This window comes from Octopus bimaculoides, chromosome 11, assembly GCF_046866305.1.
Source record: "Octopus bimaculoides isolate indiv1 chromosome 11, ASM4686630v1, whole genome shotgun sequence".
Classification (NCBI taxonomy): Eukaryota; Metazoa; Mollusca; class Cephalopoda; order Octopoda; family Octopodidae; genus Octopus; species Octopus bimaculoides.
In genome coordinates this window covers 42,869,165-42,889,197 of record NC_142938.1, presented here as the reverse complement: position 1 = coordinate 42,889,197, position 20,033 = coordinate 42,869,165, and the positions used below count along the sequence as shown (strand labels likewise).

The window sequence follows — 20,033 nt, the reverse complement described above, 5'->3', positions numbered from 1 at the left end:
CCTGTAGTACTCTTTTCTAATCTTTTCTTTCATCGCTGAATGTTTTATGCCGTTACTTTCGTCTATGCCAAGGTATTTATATGTTTCTTCCTGGTCCAGTGCTCGGATTCTTGCTTCTGTATCTACGTGGATATCCGCAGAACATGCCAATTTACCTCTTATGAAAGTGGCTTTCGCGCATTTCTCCAGTCCAAATTGCATCCTTATATCATCACTGAACTTTTTAACCGAAGCAAGTAGACCTTCTTGTTGTTCGTCATTTTTTTAGTACATGTTCAGATCATCCATGTAGAACAGATGACTCCCTTTTTTCTTCTTGATCTCATATCCGCTCCCGGTTTTGTTGGGCATGGTACTTATAGAGAAAATAGCAAAGTACTAAGACCTAGCCATTAAGTTACAGAGGCTATATTATTATTATTATTATTATTATTATTATTATTATTATTATTATTATTATTATTATTATTATTATTATTATTATTATCATTTTATGTTTGACTTTTGCTTTGCATTTGGACAAGTTGGATCCAAGTCTCACCCAGAGACCTCAAGAGACAACAAGTTAGAAGTTCATGTAGGTGTTATGCCTAGGGTACCATATATTTGAATTTGTACAGTGTTGTTTTAGAGAATGTTTTAAAATTTGAGATCACATAGACAGTATTTTACGTAGGATATGGGCAGTTCTCATGAGCACTATCTTTTGAACTTCAGCCATTTTGGGGTTTCCTGGTATCTGAGCTAGGTAGTAATCAGCCCGTTTCGCTGTCATTCCCAGGGCACCTATGACAATAGGTATTGTTTTCGTCTTCAGATTCCACATTTTGCTAATTTCTATTTCAAGGTCTTTATATTTGCTCAGTTTTTGGTAGGTCTTGACAGATACGTTTATATCGATTGGGACAGTCATATCAATGAGGAGGCATGATTTTTGTCTGAAGTCTTTCAGTATGATGTCTGGCCTATTTGCATCTATCTTTCTGTCAGTTTGAATGGTGAAGTTCCAGAGGAGTGCGATTTGATCATTTTCAAGTACTGGGAGTGGTTTGTGTTCCCATCAGTTTTTATTATGGGGCAAGTCCAGGTTTTATTATTATTATTATTATTATTATTATTATTATTATTATTATTATTATTGCATATACGCACAACATATTACACTGCTGGAAAAAATACCTCTAATATCGGGCTACAACAAGTAACCTTAGCTGCCAAGAACCTTTCTAAGTATCCAAGGTGTCCCTGATAATAGTTTTCTGGAGCTGCACTAAACTAAGTTTTATGCCTATTTCCTCTGTCCATTTGTTCAAATCTTTAGGGTTAGTTCCTAATGAATCTATAACTACAGGAATACATTTTACCCGCACTTTCCATAGTCTTTGTAACTTAATGGTTAGGTCTTAGTACTTTGCTATTTTCTCTATACCTCTCATATTGACTTTCTCATTATTTGGGATCGTAAAGTCAATTACCTGGCACTTTCTATTCTTCTTGTCTACTACTACTAAATCAGGCCTTCTAGCTTTTATTACTCTGTCAGTCTAAATGTTAAAATCCCACAATATTTTATATTTCTCACTTTCTAGCACTTTATTAGACTTATGTTCATACCACTTATCAGTATGGTCAAAACCTAGCTTTCTACATAACTCCCAGTAGATTATTCTCCCTAAGTTATCATGTCTTTTCAGGTCTTCTTTCTGCTACATTCGCTAACTATATGAGTAACTCTTTCGTCTTTTGATTTACATTGGGAATCTACCCGGTTTTTGCTTATCTTGGCTTTTATCGAATCAGTTCGTAATACTTGATATTGTGCAGCTACCAACCAACTTTTGTGTCCCTTTTCAGCCTTCCTTTCTGCAACAACAACCATGTCTCGCTATTGTTGTTTTCTGCAACTATCTTTGGAAATCTATCATGCAAGGTCTTCTCTTGCCAGTTAGATAATCTTGCTTCATTTTTCTGGTTTGTAACTACATTTGGATTTTAGTTTCCCTATCTCCTACTGTTACTGTAGCAGTTTTTAATAAAATGCCCTCACTATTACCTACAAAGGAGGCTGTATCTATTCTGGACAACTCAACACAGTTTTCTACAGATTAAAACTTTACCACCTTCCTTTCTAGGTAAATATAATTTTGTAACTCTTACTCTTGGATCAAGTCCTCCATTCATATTGAATTCTTTCCTAGTTCCTCTATCTAGCTTTACTAATTCAGATTTTGTCCAATCTACAAAAGCTGCTGAATATCTAAGTATGATACTGCCCAACTATTTACAGCCTCCACTAGATTCGGACCATTTAGCTTTGACTTCATTAACTTCATTAGCTTCCTTACCCTTCTGCTGTATTCCTTCTCACTTTTCTCTTTCATTTCTATAGCTAGTACTAGGTCAGATTCTAATATTCCTAGATACTAATAACTTTCTCCGTCTTTCAGGGATTTTAATGTCTGACTATCTGATAATTGCATGCCTTCGCTGTTGACTACTTGTCCCCTTTTTTTATGACAAATATTGCGCACTTATCTATGCCAAATTCCATGCTTGTACCTTTGCTGGAGAGTTTTACAGTTAGTATTCAGGAATTTGTCTCGTTTTTATTCTTACTAAAAAGCGTTAGATCATTCATGTATAGAAAATGGTTAATTTGTCCTTTACTATCTCTAAACTGATACCCAGCCTTCGCCTTTCTTAAAAAATTGCAGAGAATAAAACATAACACATATTAAAAGAGATAACGAGTTTCCACGGAAAATTCGTCTCTTGATATTAACTTACCCTATGGCTGTATCACCTGAGTAGAGATCTACCTTCCATTTCTTTATACTATAGCAAATTCACTCTCTTATGTTGTCTGCAAAACTGAATATTCTGAAACATTCACTTATACACGAGTGTTGAATCATGTCATGGGCTTTCTTATAATCTTTCCATGCTATTATTAAATTTATCTTTCGAGATTTCACTTCATTTAGAACTGTTTTATCTATATACAATAGATCATGCGTTCCTCTAGCCTTCTTTCTACAATCTTTTTGTTCTTTTGACAGTAAATTCTGGCTGTCAAGGTGCTTGTAAATGTTTTCTTAGAGCATTCCTATTAACAGCTTCCACACTAATTGGTAAGCAAGTGATTGATCAATAATTACTAGATATATTGCTTTTGTCTTTTATGTACTATTCTCCTAGTCATCCAATTCTCGTCATCTTTCAATCAGGCAATCCTTCAGTCTGCCATGTAAGCTACTAAATTTTTTTAATCAGTACCCTTGAACTAAATCTGGTCCTGGGCCCTTCCAGTTTGGTATTTCTCCTAACACTTTACTCATTAATGTACTTGTCAGTTTTAGATCTAGCTGCTTCTCACTAACCACTTCTTCCCTCACTTTGTTTAGCCAATGCTGCATCTCCATTATGATTAACTGACTTATCTTAAATATCACTCCAGAATTTTCTAGCTTCTGCATTAGGCTTCTCATCTACAGTAGTTTCTTCTACACTATTTAGCAGTAAAATTTCACTGCTTGAAAAAAATTAACCATAAAGGTCTGTGTGCCTGCAGCTCAGCACTTAGAAAAGCAAGTCCATGCCGTCCCATAACGTCGTGCAACGCTGGACAGAGGGACCAGTAAAATTACTCGGAGTTTGGTTTGCTCCGGATCTCCAGATGGAGAAGAACTGGGATGAGGTGACTGACAGGATAGCCAATCTCGCCTAGAAATGTACCTAGAGAAAGCTATCCTTGAATGGTCTGGCAGAAATGACGAATGCTTACATCACCTCCATTATATATTACTGCCTGATTGTCGTGCCTTGCTCCGGTTTACGTCTGACCAAACTGGAGTGCATACTCCTCCGCTTTCTGTGGAAGGGACGCGTTCCACTGGACAGGCGCTCTATTTGCTGTCAACACCTGCTGAACGGAAGGCATGCTGTGTGTATTGATGCACAGACATGTGCTGAAGCTACGTCATTTCCCGCGCTTACTTGACAGTGAGCATGTGTGGTCGCTGTTCCTTTGACAGGATTTTCCTCAGCTCGTCTCTTTGACTTGAGTATAGTCCTAGATCAAGCGTAGACCGAGGCAGGGCGCCTGGCACCTAGAGTATCGTCAGGCGCTCACTGTCCTCAGTCAGTCGAGTAATGCGGTCGCTGGAAGTCCCACTCAGGCGCTCTATAGAGGTTGTGGCGGGCAAGTGCAATGATTTTCTCGGGAAGACTTTGGGTGTCGACAGGAATCAATTGGCTGGTCTGTTCCGGAGGACTTTCGTGCCGGGTCCTATGGATAATCTCCAGAATTCCTTGGCCTGATGGTGCTATAGTGGGCATTGCCGGTTTGAGATAAATTCTATAAGCATGAAAGTGCCGTCAGCTGATCTTGCCCGAAATGTGCACAGAGCAACGAAACTGTTCTGCGCACCCTCACCCAGTGCCCGAGTATTGCTGACGTGGTGGATTTATGTCGAACACCCGCTGTCACATGTCGGACAGATCCGGTTATCGGTTGAGTCCATTGTGAAGATCGTCCCGTCGCCGGGAAGGGCAAGCAGTGTTTCTTTGTCCAGAGTCTTAGCGGAAGAGGTTGTTTGGTGAACCAGATTGAAAGGGCTAAAGATAGATACTTTCCTCTTTGACCAGGCTCTCATCAACTTTTTCAAGTTTTACTTGAAAAAAGAAAGTGTGGGTTGAGAGGGAAGTGCTGCGTCCCAGCAGTTTTGTTAAAAGGTAGGTGAATGTTGCAAGAATGGCCCGAGTGAACGGGCCTACTCTAAGCATGCACCTACAGGTTTAAAGAGGACGGCGTGGAGAGGGTACTTGCCCTAGTGGTCAAGGCAACCGTGGTTTTGTGAGGTCTCCACAAGCGGCCCTAAGAAGTTTCCCTCTTTTGGGGAATTATTGTTATAATTTTATTCTATTACTGTTTTTACTTTCTACACGGCTTTTATGTAACGCCCTATTGTACTGTCTTGTACCATCCCCAATGGATTTCGTGAACCTTAGTAATTAATAAAGAAAATATTATTATTATTATTGTCATTATTATAATCATTTTTATTATTATTATCATTATTATTATTATTGTTATTATTATTATAAACAGGAAAACCCCTTATGGCTATCGCTGCTGTTGTATTACTGGCTACCTTGCTGTCTAGTTTCACCAACATCATTGCCAGAAACCAAGATATCCTCTGTACCCCTAACTCCGGCAAGTATGTTCGTCACCCGATCGATTGCAGACGTTGGTTCCGCTGTAGCTCAAGACCAATGGTAGAAATGCCTCGCTGCATACTAGGGAAGAGGTTTAGCTTGAAAACTTCGTCGTGTGTGGCAATTTCTGACCGTAACAATGACTGTAGAGGTAAGTAACTGAAAATCAGTATCAATATTTTTTTTTTTCAATGTTCTGGCATTTACTGTTAACACCAAAAGGGTTTTGCTGGTTTTGACGATGGGAATCTTGTTTAAGAAACAGCGGCAGTGGCAGTGGTGGTGGTGGTGGTGGTGGTGGTGGTGGTGGTGGTGCTGGTGGTGGTGGTGATAGTGGTGGTGGTGGTGGTGGTGGTAGCGGTGGTGGTGGTGGTAGTGGTGGTGGTGGTAGTAGCAGCTGTGAAATTACTGGTATGGATTTCAATGCATTTTGGGAAATCCAGATATACAACCACTTAAATTGTTCAATACACACAGAGGTTTGACTATGTGGTAAGAAACTTGTTTCCCAACCAGATAGTTCTGGATTCAGTCCAACTGCATGGCACTTTGAACAATTGTCTTCTACTATAGCCTCAGGCTGACCAAAGCGTTGTGGATTTGGTAGATGGAAACTGAAAGCAGCCCGTAGTATATATATATATATATATATATATATATATATATATATATATATATATATATATATAAATATACACATGTATGTGTGTCTTTGTGTATATGTTTATCTCCCACCCAGCGTTTGTTAACCGGTGTTGGTGTGTTTACGTTCCTATAATCTAGAGGTTCGCCGAAATAGATCGATAGAATAAGCACCAGGCTTTACAAACAAAGGCGCTGCCCCAGCATGGCCGCTGTCTAATCACTGAAACAAGTAGAAGAAATGACACATGGACACACACACACACACACACAGAGAAAAAGAATCAGCACTCATAAATTATATGAAATATATATAAACTTAAAAGATGTTCTTAGTGTCAAGACATTACAAATTCTCATTGACAAATGTACCAAAAGCAGTTCTTGTTCAGCATACTTTGATGTGAACTCATTATCTACTGCAGTTAAGTCAACTAGTCGTTCTATCATTGTTTTATGACATAGATATATTCGTTTCAATTTTTGGCGCAAAGCCACCAATTTCGAGGAGGGGTAAGTCAATTACATCGACCCCAGTGTTCAACAGGTACTTATTTTATCAACCCCCGGAAGGATGAAAGGCAAAGTCGACGGAACTTGAACTTTGAACGTGAAGACGGACGAAATGCGCTAAGCATTTTGCTCAGTGTTCAAACGATTCTGCCAGCTCACCGTCTTATGACAGTTTACTATTGCCATTGAATAAGGCCTAGTTTGGGATATTGTTAACCAACGTCAAGTTTTAAGACGGCGGACGGGTGGAAAAGTGGTCGTTCCAGTGAAACAGTTGTTGATGGATTTGATGCGACTAAATTCTATTTACGTGGAATTCCACCAAGCATATTTGTTCTGAAAGTAGATTAAACGGATACCCTTTAGATTTGTTGCCTAACAGGAAGTTATACTGACAATGAGTCGATGCCATCGTGGAATTACTAGGAAATTTTCCAACCATCACAATACAGCTTATCATTATTCACAGAATTGATCTGTGTTTCTCCCAACCGAGGATTAGTTCTTTAGTCAATGAACGCTAATTTGCTATTTTTGAAACGCAGTCAAACACCAAAGTCACACATGTTTCGTTTCCCATTCATTTAGTGGTGGCGATTGTCTTACAAGCAATGAACTGGCCAGAAACGGCTGACATTATACTCTGTTGCTTTGTCTTAGTTTATTCTTACATAAAATAAAATGCCATTGAAGTACTAAGGTCGATCGTATTGACTAACCTTCTCTTCTCAAACTTACTGGTCATGTGCTAAAATTAGAAAGAATTCTGGCTCAATATGTTCTGTGTTCAAATTCCGCCGAGGTCAACTTTACCTTTCATCCTTTCAGGAATCTATAAAATAATACCAGACGATGTAATCGACTAAAACCCTCTCACGAAATTTCAAGCCCTGTGCCTACATTAGAAAGTATAATATTTATTATTATTATTATTATCATTGAGTGAGAGAGTAGTGCATGCCATCAAAGTGACACTGGGGTAAAATATACGAAGCCCATTATACCCATCATGACTACCCGTCTGATAAGGGTATATCAGGCACATGCATCACAAGCATACGTGCACGACATGGTGATCTCATATCAATATAAACAGCGCATGACCTCGCAGGTGGGGCCCAGTTAGAATTTTCTTCAGGTCGAGTAGCCAATCCCGTTCAAAAGGTCCCTGAATAAGGTTTGTTTAAAGATGTTTAAAGATGTTTCCAAAGGTGAATTATTCAAACCCCAAAGAATTCCTCTCAACACATGGCTATGATGCTCGCCCACTACTTCTGCTCATGATCAGAGATGCACATATCATCAGCCACCAAGGGACATGCTCAACTGGTTAAGGTCAAACAACTGACAAGCAAATTTGTGGTATTAAGCAGAATATTTGCTGTAGCCCATCTTTTACACCAAGACAAAACAATGTACATGGTAGCACTTCCAATCAATTAAGATCAGAAGCCATGAGAGCCACTGCCTGGTATTGCATCCGGACAATTTATTATTATTATTATTATTATTATTATTATTATTATTATTATTATTATTATTATTATTATTATTATTATCATTATCATTATTATTATTATTATTATTTATATTACATTTACATGATGATTCAGCAACAGAATAAAAGCCGTAGAATGAAATAATGACCAGTAATATACTGAAATTGAATCCAAACTTTTCCCAGTAAATATTAACTCTGGTTGTGTGGTAAGAAGTTTGCTTCCCAACCACATGGTTCCGGGTGACACTTTGGACAAGTGTTTTCTACTAAAGCCTCGGGCTAATCAAATCTTTGTGAGTGGATTTGGTAGACGAAAACCGAAAGTACCTGTAGTATATATATATTTGTGTGTGTGTGTGTGTGTGTGTGTGTGTGTGTGTGTGTGTGTGTGTGCGCGTGTGTGCGTGTATGTGTGTGTGTGTGTGTGTGTGTCTGTGTGTGTGTGTGTGTGTGTGTGTGTGTGAAAAACAAGAACGAAAATGCTACGTTCTTAAAATTGGGTACATTTTAATTTTCCTTTTACATATTTCGGTTTTGAAACATGTATGTGAATACATATGTATGTATGTACGAATGTGTGCATGTATGTATATATGCATGGGTTTGTGTGTGTGCATATGTATGTGTATATATTTGTGTGTATATATGTATATATATATATATATATATATATATATATATATATATATATATATATATATGAGCATATGCATGTATACATACATATAGGTACATACCTACATCTACATGTATATATAGATGCATATCCAGGCACAGGACGTCAGAAAAAGGAACGGGAACATAAAGCACAAAAACGGGCTTTGTTTACAGACAACAGAACGAACACATAGGAGAATAGACGACCTACTTATGGAATTTTTCCTTCATCAGCTGCCTCTATTCTAAACTAGCCGTTTCGAAGATGATATATATATATATATATATATATATATACAGTGTAGGTATCAGTTAGAGGGGTTTAATACCTCTAAGGAATAATTAAATCCAAAGTCGCTCCTGGTTATTATCTGGGTAGGTACAGTCTTTTGTAAGGTTGTACGGTAGCAGGTGGTTCGGTTGGTAAGCGGTACTTTAGGTTATACAGGAGAAGAAAATGGATGTAATAACAATGGGAAATTCGTGATTTTCGCTGGTATGCCTTTAATTTAATTAGATAACAAAGAAGGAAGAAGCAGAGATGAAGGTAGCTTCATCTTTCTTTGTTATCTAATAAAATTAAAGGCATACCAGTGAAAACCACGAGTTTCCCATTGTTATTATATCCATTTTCGTATATATACATATACATATATATATATATATATATATATATATATATATATATATATATATATATATATATATATATATATATATATATATATATATATATGTATGTATATGTATATATATGAGTGTGTGTAAGTATCTGTATTTGTATATATATATATATGTGTGTATACAGGTGCGTGTGTATATTTATGTGTGCATAAGAAATAAAGACAAGGGGTCGAAGAACCTGATTTCTATTAAAACCTTAGGGGGAACAACTTCATCCTGACGACTATTATTATTACTGCTGCTAGTCCTTCGACAGCTACAGCTATTCCTAAGAAAACAAGTCTTGACCACACTCTTTAATTTACAAAAACAGATAGTAGTAATTTGCGGTCACAGTCAGTTGAACTTGTCATGCTACCAGAACCAAAGGATATTATCAATCACGTGTTCTTGCAGGAAAAAGGAAAGTAAACTATGAATGTTAATCTTAATTTTAATTTGATTTTTTAAATAATTCTTTTCTCTTTACATATTCCATTTTAGTACATATTTTTGATAAGGCTTTTCAAAAACTGAAACATGTAAAAGGAAAATTAAAATGTACCCAATTTTAAGAAAGTAGCATTTTCGTTCTTGTTTTTCATAAATATCTACTTACTCGTGTATTACTTCTATAAATCTTTTCATATATATATATATATATATATATATATATATATGAGTGGGTGTGTGGGTGTCTTTGTATATGTACATGTCCCCACCACTGCTTGGCAACCGTTGTTGGTGTGTTTACGGCCCCATAACTTAGCAGTTCGACATAAGAGTTCGGTAGAATAAGTACCAGATTTTACAAAAAAATAAGTACTGCTGTCGATAAGTTCGAGTAAAATTTTTCAAGGTGGAGCCCCAGCATGGGCGTAGCCTATTAACTGAAACAAATAAAAGATAAAAGAAAAAAAAGATGTACAGTAATCCCTCGCCATATCGCGGTTCACCTATCGCGGTTTATTATTTAAGCTTACATCGATTCCTCCGTGGTGTTGTTTTGAATTTATAAAATAAATATATACAAATTATAAAAGAATAATATACAGTTCAGTACTGTTTCTACTTCGCGGAATTTCACCTTTTGGAAAGTAACACCCGCGATAGTCGAGGGATTGCTATATCTAATATTTTTGTCATTATCTAATAGAAGTTATTCCGCCGAGGCCGACTTTGCCTTTCATCCTTTCAGGGTCGATAAATTAAGTACCAGTTGCGTATTGGAGTCGATCTAATCGACAGGCATCCCTCCCCAAAAAGTTCGGGCCTTGTGCCGAGAATAGAAAAAATTATCTAATTGAAGTCTCCGCCGTCGGCAAGAGTAAGTTGAAGATTAGCTGTGATCGTAATTTAATTTCAGTTCCTGGCGACACTTATTTCACTTTGTTAACATCCCTCCCCGCCTCTCTCTCTTTTCTGAGTGATCCATGAAGATCACACATTCACATCAAGCCGATCACTTCGCGTGGGTCTCTGTGCTTTGTGACTATAAACATCAGTCAGGTTATATAAAAAAGGTAGTACTATCTTTTTTTTCTTCCATTCTTCCATTTAATGTTTTGACAAAGAACAAGATTAAAGCCGGTGGTGTTCAGTCAATATTTTTTTAGGAAATAGGCGAAAGCCCAGAGCAGGCGTTTTCTTTTGTATGATATATTTTGAACATCCTACGATTTTTAGCACCATCATAGTATTTCCGATTTGAAGGAGCGGCGCATATATCACTAGAGTGTATAACTATTTTGTATGCAGTTCAAGCTGGTGAGGAAAAGCAATAAGAATGTCTTTCTGCATTTCCTTTCCCCCTTGTTGTTTCTGTTGTTTTGCTGTTATTGCTGACAGAATCGGCAGAACGCCCAATAGAGTACTATGCAATGTTTAATAGCGTCTTTTTAAATCACAATGTCTGCTTTAATCCTTCCGTAGTTGCTAAACTAAGCACCAGTCAAATACTGGCCTCAGACGAATTGCGTGGTCTTGTACCAGTGTAAAAATAGTTATTGTCGTCGTCGTCTTTTTCATAACTATTGTCATCGCCGTGATTACTGTTATGGGCGTCGTTGTCGTTGTCATCGTCGGCATCATCATCATCATCATCGTCGTCGTCGTCGTCATCGTTATCATCATCGTCGTCGTCGTCATTGTTCTTATAACAAAAGTTCCACATAGATCGTGTCAACAGGCCAATGTCATGGAAAATAAACGTAATTAGACATAATATTTTGAAAATTGAAAATTATCAAATTAAATATTAGTATGGGGTAAAAGAAAAAATTGACTTGGAATTCAACAAGGAAAAGAAAATTAATTGTTAAACGTAACAGCTCTCAAGCATATAGAAATACGTACTGAAATCGATCCCAACACAGTTGCAATCTAATGATAGAAAGCAATTAATAAACTGATAAGACAATAAAATAATAAGGATGTTAATTCTAATATCTTCAACAGCTATTTCGACCTTGTTCTTATTGTTCCTATAACAAACGTGACTTTAAAAGGAGGTGGGGCAAAATGAGTAAGTGGAACAAAATGAGTTGTTTATGATTTCTTGTTTTTTCTTGACCTTTTTTAAACCATTACGTTTCAAGTATTGCACCATCACTTTGTACTTTTGCATCATCTTTAGGGACAAAAATCGGTGGGCATAGCTATTGTTGAATTTGAGAGAGTTTAGAATATAGTCAGATAACAAGTACTAACTTTTTTTTCAAGAAAGTTTTCTTTAACTTTTACCTGATTGTAACTGAAGTTGCTAATAAAATATCTGTTTAACAATCGATAATATTCTTTTCCCTGTTTGGCTCTCAAGTCAATTTTTACCAACACTAATGTCTAATTGATAATAAAAAGAAAAGTCTAAAACGAGACAAAATGTGTAATAACTATTTTCAATAATTTCTTCCTTTTAATTGTACAGCGCGTAAATATATTAGGAAGAGAAACACTCCAGCAGATCAATGAAGAAGCTATAGTGAATATTTTATTTAGACTTTTTAGATTTTGCCGAGTTTCTTTAATTTCATATCATGTGCCATTTCCCCATGATCCTCTTTCATATTTTAAAGTTTTGTTGCATTTATCTTTCTAAGGATGGGTATTGATGTATATAGATCTTTTCTCAAATGTAATTCTGGAGAACCGAAGGGGCAAATTTACCTTATTTGTCATTCATTTTGCCCCACTTAAATTTGTCATTAGCATGCTCAAAGAGAACGGAGAAATTTTTCTGAAATAGTCTTCTGAACATGTTATAGTGTTTTTAATACATTTAGAGGTCATTTGCTTAGCTGATATATAGTTTTTGTAAGGTAGAGAACATTTGTAAAAAATACATTTTTTTTTCTAAAAGTCAAAAATGCAGTAAATCTTTCTCATTGTGCACCACCCACTAATATGGTCTAGTTTTAGCTTCTATTTTTTATTTAATTTTTTATTAATTCACTCACAATATCCAGAGATTTTTTATTCTGTTAGGTTTCGTTTCCTTGAAATCTGTTTTCGTATGATTCAGCAACGTATTGTACATTTTGCGTGATGTTTTACGCCAAGTCTTTACGATATAGTTTGCAATAGGTTCTTAGAAAAATGTTTAAATGTTCACTTAATCATCTGGACGCTAATAGTAACGTTTTTTGCTTTTCTTTTTTGTTTTTGTTCTTTCTGTTTGAAAGCAAATTTGCTAACCTTCTAAGTATATCATATTCTTTACATGTCGTAATTATTTCAATATATTTTTTTTATTATTATCTTGCTACATTGTTATTAAATACTCGGCGCTTGGTGGTTTCAGTTAATTCTTAAGTTTATGATTTTTTAAAATAATCTTTTGTTTCTATATTTTTACCGGCTTGCTGTTAGATTAATAGCTAGATAGATAGATAGATAGATAGATAGATAGATAGATAGATAGACAGACAGACAGACAGACAGACAGACAGACGGACAAACAGACAGACGGACGGACGGACGGACGGACGGACGGACAGACAAATAGATAGATAGATAGATTGTGTGTGTGTGTGTGTGAGTGAGAGAGAGAGAGAGAGAGAGAGCGTGTGCGTGCGTGCGTGTCGGTGATTTGGGATACAGAAGCGGTTGACACTGACTGGAAAAGTATCAGGAGAGCACATCAACCAGAACAAGTCGGTGGATTTGGGATTTCGAGAGACAAGGCACTGCCAGTCCGTGATGATTTCTGTCGCTGGACAGAGAGCCCGGTTAAGGTATTGATGGTCTGTTTCGAACTGGATCCATTTGCGGATAGGAATCAGGAAGAGATCGTGTACAGAATGGCCAGTCTCACTCAGAAATTGGTCAAGAGAAAGGTCAGGTACATGTGGTTTGTGTTTACATTGTCTCATTGGTCTACTACACCATGACCATCATAACTTGTTCTGAGAAACATCTCACAAAACTGAGGTGCATAGAAAGGACAGATTCCGCAGGTCGGGAAATCTACCTGCTGCTAATAATCATATTGTGGTGGTCTCGGGACACTCTCACTGATGAACGGGTACACACTGAGGTCACATCGGCAAAAATCTCAGAAGAAGAATATAAAAATAAAATGGTGTGGGCACTTTTCGTACGCCACGTTGTTCGTGTTTTTTACCGAGCTACCACTATGGGACAAATGCAAACCAAGGCTGGCAATTTGACACCTAGAATGTTGCTTACTACTCACAACACACTCTCAACTAGATAACGGTGTCGACTGGAAAACAACTCATGCATTTTTTATTGGCTGTTAATAGAGGATATGCATGACGATGGCCTGGGAATGGCTCGAAGTTGACAGAAACACTAAACAGTCTCTTCTCGAAGACTTTCAAATCGAGGACTATGGACAACATCCAGTAGTCTTTGGTATGGCAATACTACGGGTTGAGTGGAGACAATGCAGCTGGGAGGCATTACCTGTAGACAAGCTTTACAGATACAAAAATACCAACAGTTCGAAATGTATACTAGGTAACGTAACCGTCGTGCACGTAATCGTTCAGTGTTTGTGCACTACTGAATAATGGGCTTGCCTGAACAGATACTGTACCGGGAATGCAACTATCAACCGAATCTATGGTGAAAATCAACGAGCCACCTTTCTTTGGCAAGGACAAGCGGTTCGTCTTCCTCTGCCATATAGCTATGGTAAAAGATGTTATCTGGTGGACAGACATTTTCCATTCTGGCCTTGCTCTCATTAATTTCTTCGGATATTTCTTTGAAAGGAAAGTGAGAGTAGACAGTAAGTGCTGCTTTCTAGTGTGTTGTAGAACTTAAAACGTTGATGAAAGAGGCAAGATTGGCGAGGCTGAACGACATACTCTGAATATACATTTTTCTTTCTATAGGAGGAATGAAACTAGTAGACAGTACACTCTGTACTTTAGAAGTGGCAGATTAATTCACTGTATGAGTTTTCCCTGAATTGCATAAGTAGATTTCGTCTCAATATAGAGAAACTTTCGTTGTTGAAATATTTTCTTTCTGTTGACTTCTTTTTACTCATGTAAACACCACTGTTTCTGGTTCGACCTTGTATTGTCTGCAATATTTTGAACACGTATGTCTGATAAAAGATATCATCATCATCATCATCATCATCATCATTATTATTATTGAGTGAGAGAGCAGTGCATGCCATCAAAGTGACACTGGGGTACAAATATATGAAGCCCATTATACCCATCATGACTACCCGTCTGATAAGGGTACACAAGGCACATGCATCACAACCGTGTGTGCGCGACATGGTGATCTCATATCAAGATAAACAGCGCATGGCCTCGCAGGTGGGGCTCAGTTAGAATTTTCTTCAGGTTGAGTAGCCCATCTCGCTCAAAAGGTCCCTGAATAAGGTTTGTTTAATGGTGTTGAGCAAAACACCCATGTTTCCAAAGGTGAATTATTCAAACCCCAAAGAATTCCTCTCAACACATGGCTATGATGCTCTCCCACTACTTCTGCTCATGATCAGAGATGCACATATCATCAGCCACCAAGGGACATGCTCAACTGGTTAAGATCAAACAACGGACAAGCAAATCTGAAGTATTAATCAGAATATTTGTTGTAACCCATCTTTTATACCAAGACAATACAATGTACATGATAACACTTCCAATCAATTAAGGTCAGAAGCCATGAGAGCCACTGCCTGGTATTATTATTATTATTATTATTATTATTATTATTATTATTATTATTATTATTATTATTATTATTATTATTAAGTGAGAGAGTAGTGCATGCCAACAAAGGGACTTTGGGGTGTAAATATACGAAGCCCAATATACCCATCATGATTACCTGTCTGATAGGGGTACACCAGGCACATGCATCACAACCATATATGCATGACATGGTGATCTTTTATCAAGATAAACAGTGCATGAACTTGCAGTTAGAATTTTCTTCGGGTTGAGTAGCCAATCCTGCTCAAAAGGTCTCTGAATAAGGTCTGTTTAAGGATGATAAACAAACCATCTATGTTTCCAGAGGTGAGTTATTCAAACTCCAAAGAATTCCTCTCAACACATGGTTATGATGCTCCCCCAATACTTCTGCTCGTAATCAGAGATGCACATATCATCAGTCACTAAGGGACATGCTCAACTGGTTAAAGTGAAGCAACTGACAAGCAAGTCTGTTGTATTGAGCAGAATATTTACTGTAGCCCATCTTTTATACCAAGACAAAACAATGTACATGCCAACACTTCCTTCCAATCAGTTAAGATCAAAAGCCATGAGAGCCAGTGCCTAGTACTGTATTAGGGCATATATTATTATTATTATTCAGTAGTTTTATTTTTATAACGTGCTTTCACTCCACTACCGAGCGCAGCTCTGTGTGCCTTGGGTATGTGCTGTGGTTTGCTGTGGTGCTCTTATGTTTACTGTATTGAAAGTGTTTTGCGTAGAATGTGTGCAGTACCCAGTAGTGCAATTTTCTGTATGTTATATATATTTGTAAGTCCTGGTGTTTTTGTTATGTATTTGTCTGAATATTTCTTTATTATACCTAAGGCACCTACTATGATAGGAATTGTTTCTGTTTTTAGATTCCACATTCGAGTTATCTCTTTTTCCAGGTCTTTGTATTTTGAAAGTTTTTCCATTTCTTTTAGAGAAACGTTGTCATCTGCTGGTATTGATACATCAATTAGAAAGCATTTTTTTTCTTCATGATCTTTGACAACTATATCTGGTCTATTTGCCTTAATTTCTCTATCTGTGTGTATTGGCATATCCCAGAGTATGGTTGCTTTATTATTATTATTATTATTATTATTATCATTATTATTATTATTATTATTATTATTATTATTAGTAGTAGTAGTAGTAGTAGTAGTAGTAGTAGTAGTAGTAGTAGTAGTAGTTTTTATTTTTAGCACGTGCTTTCACTGCACTACCGAGCGCAGTACCTTGGGTATGTGCGGTACCTAGTAGTGCTATTTTATGTATGTTATATACACATGTAAGTACTGGTTTTTTGGTTATGTATTTGAATCTTTTTTTTATCATACCTAATGCGCCTACTATTATAGGAATTGTTTCTGCTTTTAGACTCCACATTCGAGTTACCTCTATTTCCAGATCTTTGTATTTTGAAAGTTTCTCTGCTTCTTTTAGAGAAACGTTGTTATCTGTTGGTATTGATACATCGATTAGAAGGCATCTTTTCTCTTAGTGATCTATGACAACTATATCCGGTCTATTAGCCTTGATTCCTCTACCTATGTGTATTGGCATATCTGGTTGCTTTCTCGTCTGTGACCTCTTCTGGGGTGCTCTTTTTTCAGTTGTCATTTCATAGCGTTGGCAAAGCTACCAGTGTATATAGGTCCCAACTCTGTTACGTTTGTGAATATATTCTTTCTTAGCCAGGACTGGGCAGCCAGAGACAATATGATTTATTATTTCTTCTCCATCACTACATATTCTGCTGCTACTTGTATTTCTTTTCATTGTGTGTTTTTGGTGATTTCTAGTGGGAAGGCTTTGATCTTGTGCTGCAATTAAAACAGTCCTTCGGTCTCTGCTTTGAGTCCTGAGCTTCTCAAACATTGTTGGGATTTTGCTTTGTCTATTTCCTTCTGTTTAGTTTAACCCAATATTTCCATGTAGGGGTTTATCATCATCATCATCATCATCATCATCATCATAATCATCATCATCATCATCATCATCATTATTATTATTATTATTATTATTATTATTATTATTATTATTATTATTATTATTATTATTATTATTATTAAGACAGCAATCTGGCAGAATCGTTAGCACACTGGACAAATTGCTTAACTGCGTTTCGCCTCTCGCTACGTTTTGAGTTCAAACTCCGCCAAGGTCGACTTTTCCTTTCATCTTTCGGGGTAGATAAAGTAAGTACCAGTTAAGTACTGGTGTCGATGTAATCGACTATACCCCTCCACCAAATTTCAGATCTTGTGCCTATACTAGAAAGGATTATTGTTCTTGTTGTTGATGATGATGTTGGTAAGGCGGCGAGCTGGCAGAATCGTTAGCACGCCGGGCAAAATGCTTAGCGGCATTTCGTCTGTCTTTATGTTCTGAGTTCAAATTACGCTGAAGTTAACTTCACCATTCATCCTTTCGAAGTTGATAAAATAAGTACCAGTTGGACATTGGAGTTCATGCAATCGACTTATACCACTCCATCTCACCTCAAAATTGCTATCCTTGTGCTAAAATGTGAAATCGAAGTCGGCAAGTTGGCAGGACCGTCAGCACGCCAGACAATATCCTTAGCGGCATTTCGTCCATCTTTATGTTCTGAGTTCAAATTCTGCTGAAGTCGACTTTGCCTATCATCATTCGAGATCGATAAAATAAGTACCAGTCTAGTACTGGGATCAATGAAATCGACTAGCCCACTTCCCCTAAATTTCAGGCCTTGTGCCTACAGTAGAAAGGACGGTTAATATCATCATCATCGTCGTCGTCGTCATCATCATCAATAGTATTATTATAAGCAGTCACTCGGCAGTGCATATTCTAAAAATGGCAAAGCAGTGAGAAGATTCTTTTTCCTATTGCTATTGTTGTTGATTTTGTTTTTGTTGGATTAATGCCAAATCCATACCCTAAACATTGAGATACATGACTACAGCCGGAGACATACCTTATTTAGCATTTCAATAGGAATTTCTATTTGCAAAGGGAAATTGCATTCACGTTGTGACGTAAGAGTAAAGTGGTGGGTTGTACTTAAACTGTAACTTTCTCACGTACACTCAGTCACACCTGCTCACACACCTTCTCTAATCCCCTGTTGCTCTTGCTTTATCCTTGTGAATATTGTGTGCGTAGGGGTGATCCAACAGCTTTCACTGTCTGCCGTTCTTTTTTCTCGAACAAAATGTATGTCTTTTAAAGCAAAATATTCATTTCCGGTTACATTCACACACACACACACACAGACACACACACACACACAGACACACACACACACACACACACACACACACACACACACACACACACACACACACACATATATATATATATATATATATATATATATATATATGCATATATGGGTACAGGATGTCACCAACAGTAAACAATATGAAATACGAAAAGAAATGAGTTAAATACGCAAACAACTAGAGAAATAAATGGAAAACAGGACAAGTAACGCAAAGAACGATCCTTCATAAGTTGTCGGCTGTTTATCTACTCCTCATTTCGAGCATTGAACGACAATATGAGTCTTTGAAGACAGTTTCTCTCATAAATAACTAAATAAAATTTTGGATTTATGGAGGGTCAAAGTTGGGAACAAAAACAGGACAGTCGAGACATACAAGGAAACCGAACGAAAACAAACATGGAGGATCATTAGACCAGAACGAATTTGCGTATATTCATGTTTATATGCTCCTATGTATCTGAAAGTGAAAAGATACGTGTGTGTGTGCGTGCGCGCGCACATTTGTATGTACATATATCGCCACATATATACATATATATATATATATTTATATATATTCAAATATGAAATAGTAGCAACTCTAGTGTACTAAACATTTCGACCAAGTATATTTAACGCATATGCTTTGTGTATTTGTCTGTAGGCTGCGATTTGGCATGGTAGAGATTACTCCAAGTGCATTGATTATTGTAATTTTAGTTCAAAGTGCTAAATTTACAATAATTTACGACAGTTGTAACTGCCCTCCTAAAAATCTCTAACTCCTGGAATGCACCTCGTACACGAATTACAAAAGGTATAAGTTTCTCCTTAATCCACCAAAATGTTCCACTGTTCCTCAGTTTTAGATAAGTAGCTGGTCTCTACAACAAAGTACAATTTTTGGTCCTTGTCTCTAAAAATTAAAGATCTAAAAGTGTTTTTTTTCTAGAATGGTTCAGAATTCTTTTGACAACTATTCAGAACCAGTACAAGTTAATTCTTCTATGTATTAAAGTTGGTATTGATACCGAAATTGAACCAACTTCGGAGTAAATAATAAAACTTACAATAAACAAAGAGTTTCCATTATTTTGTTCGACCCCTGTATATATATATATATATATATATATATATATATATATATATATATATATATATATATATATATATATATATATATATATATATATATATATATATGTATGTATGTATGTATGTATGTATGTATGTATGTATATATAAGGAATCTAATGCTCTTAGCTTAGTTTTTCCTTGGGGTTGGCCAGATTGGAAAAATATCGAGAATAACCAGCCGAAATTGCAAGGATAATCTGGATCTCGACTGAAGAAAGAAAACTCCGAATGACCTGTCCGTGTTTTCTTT

At 36.7% G+C, this 20,033-nt stretch overlaps 1 protein-coding gene across 1 annotated transcript in view; it reads left to right on the top strand.

Moving 5' to 3' along the window:
* Nucleotides 1-20,033, top strand: part of LOC106872600 (uncharacterized) — a 314,391-nt gene that overhangs the window by 21,486 nt on the left and 272,872 nt on the right. Inside the window, exon 2 of the mRNA XM_089360611.1 lies at nt 5,111-5,371. Coding sequence (XP_089216737.1) covers nt 5,122-5,371 — 250 coding nt within the window. The 5' untranslated portion in view covers nt 5,111-5,121. The remainder of the gene's footprint in view (nt 1-5,110; nt 5,372-20,033) is intronic.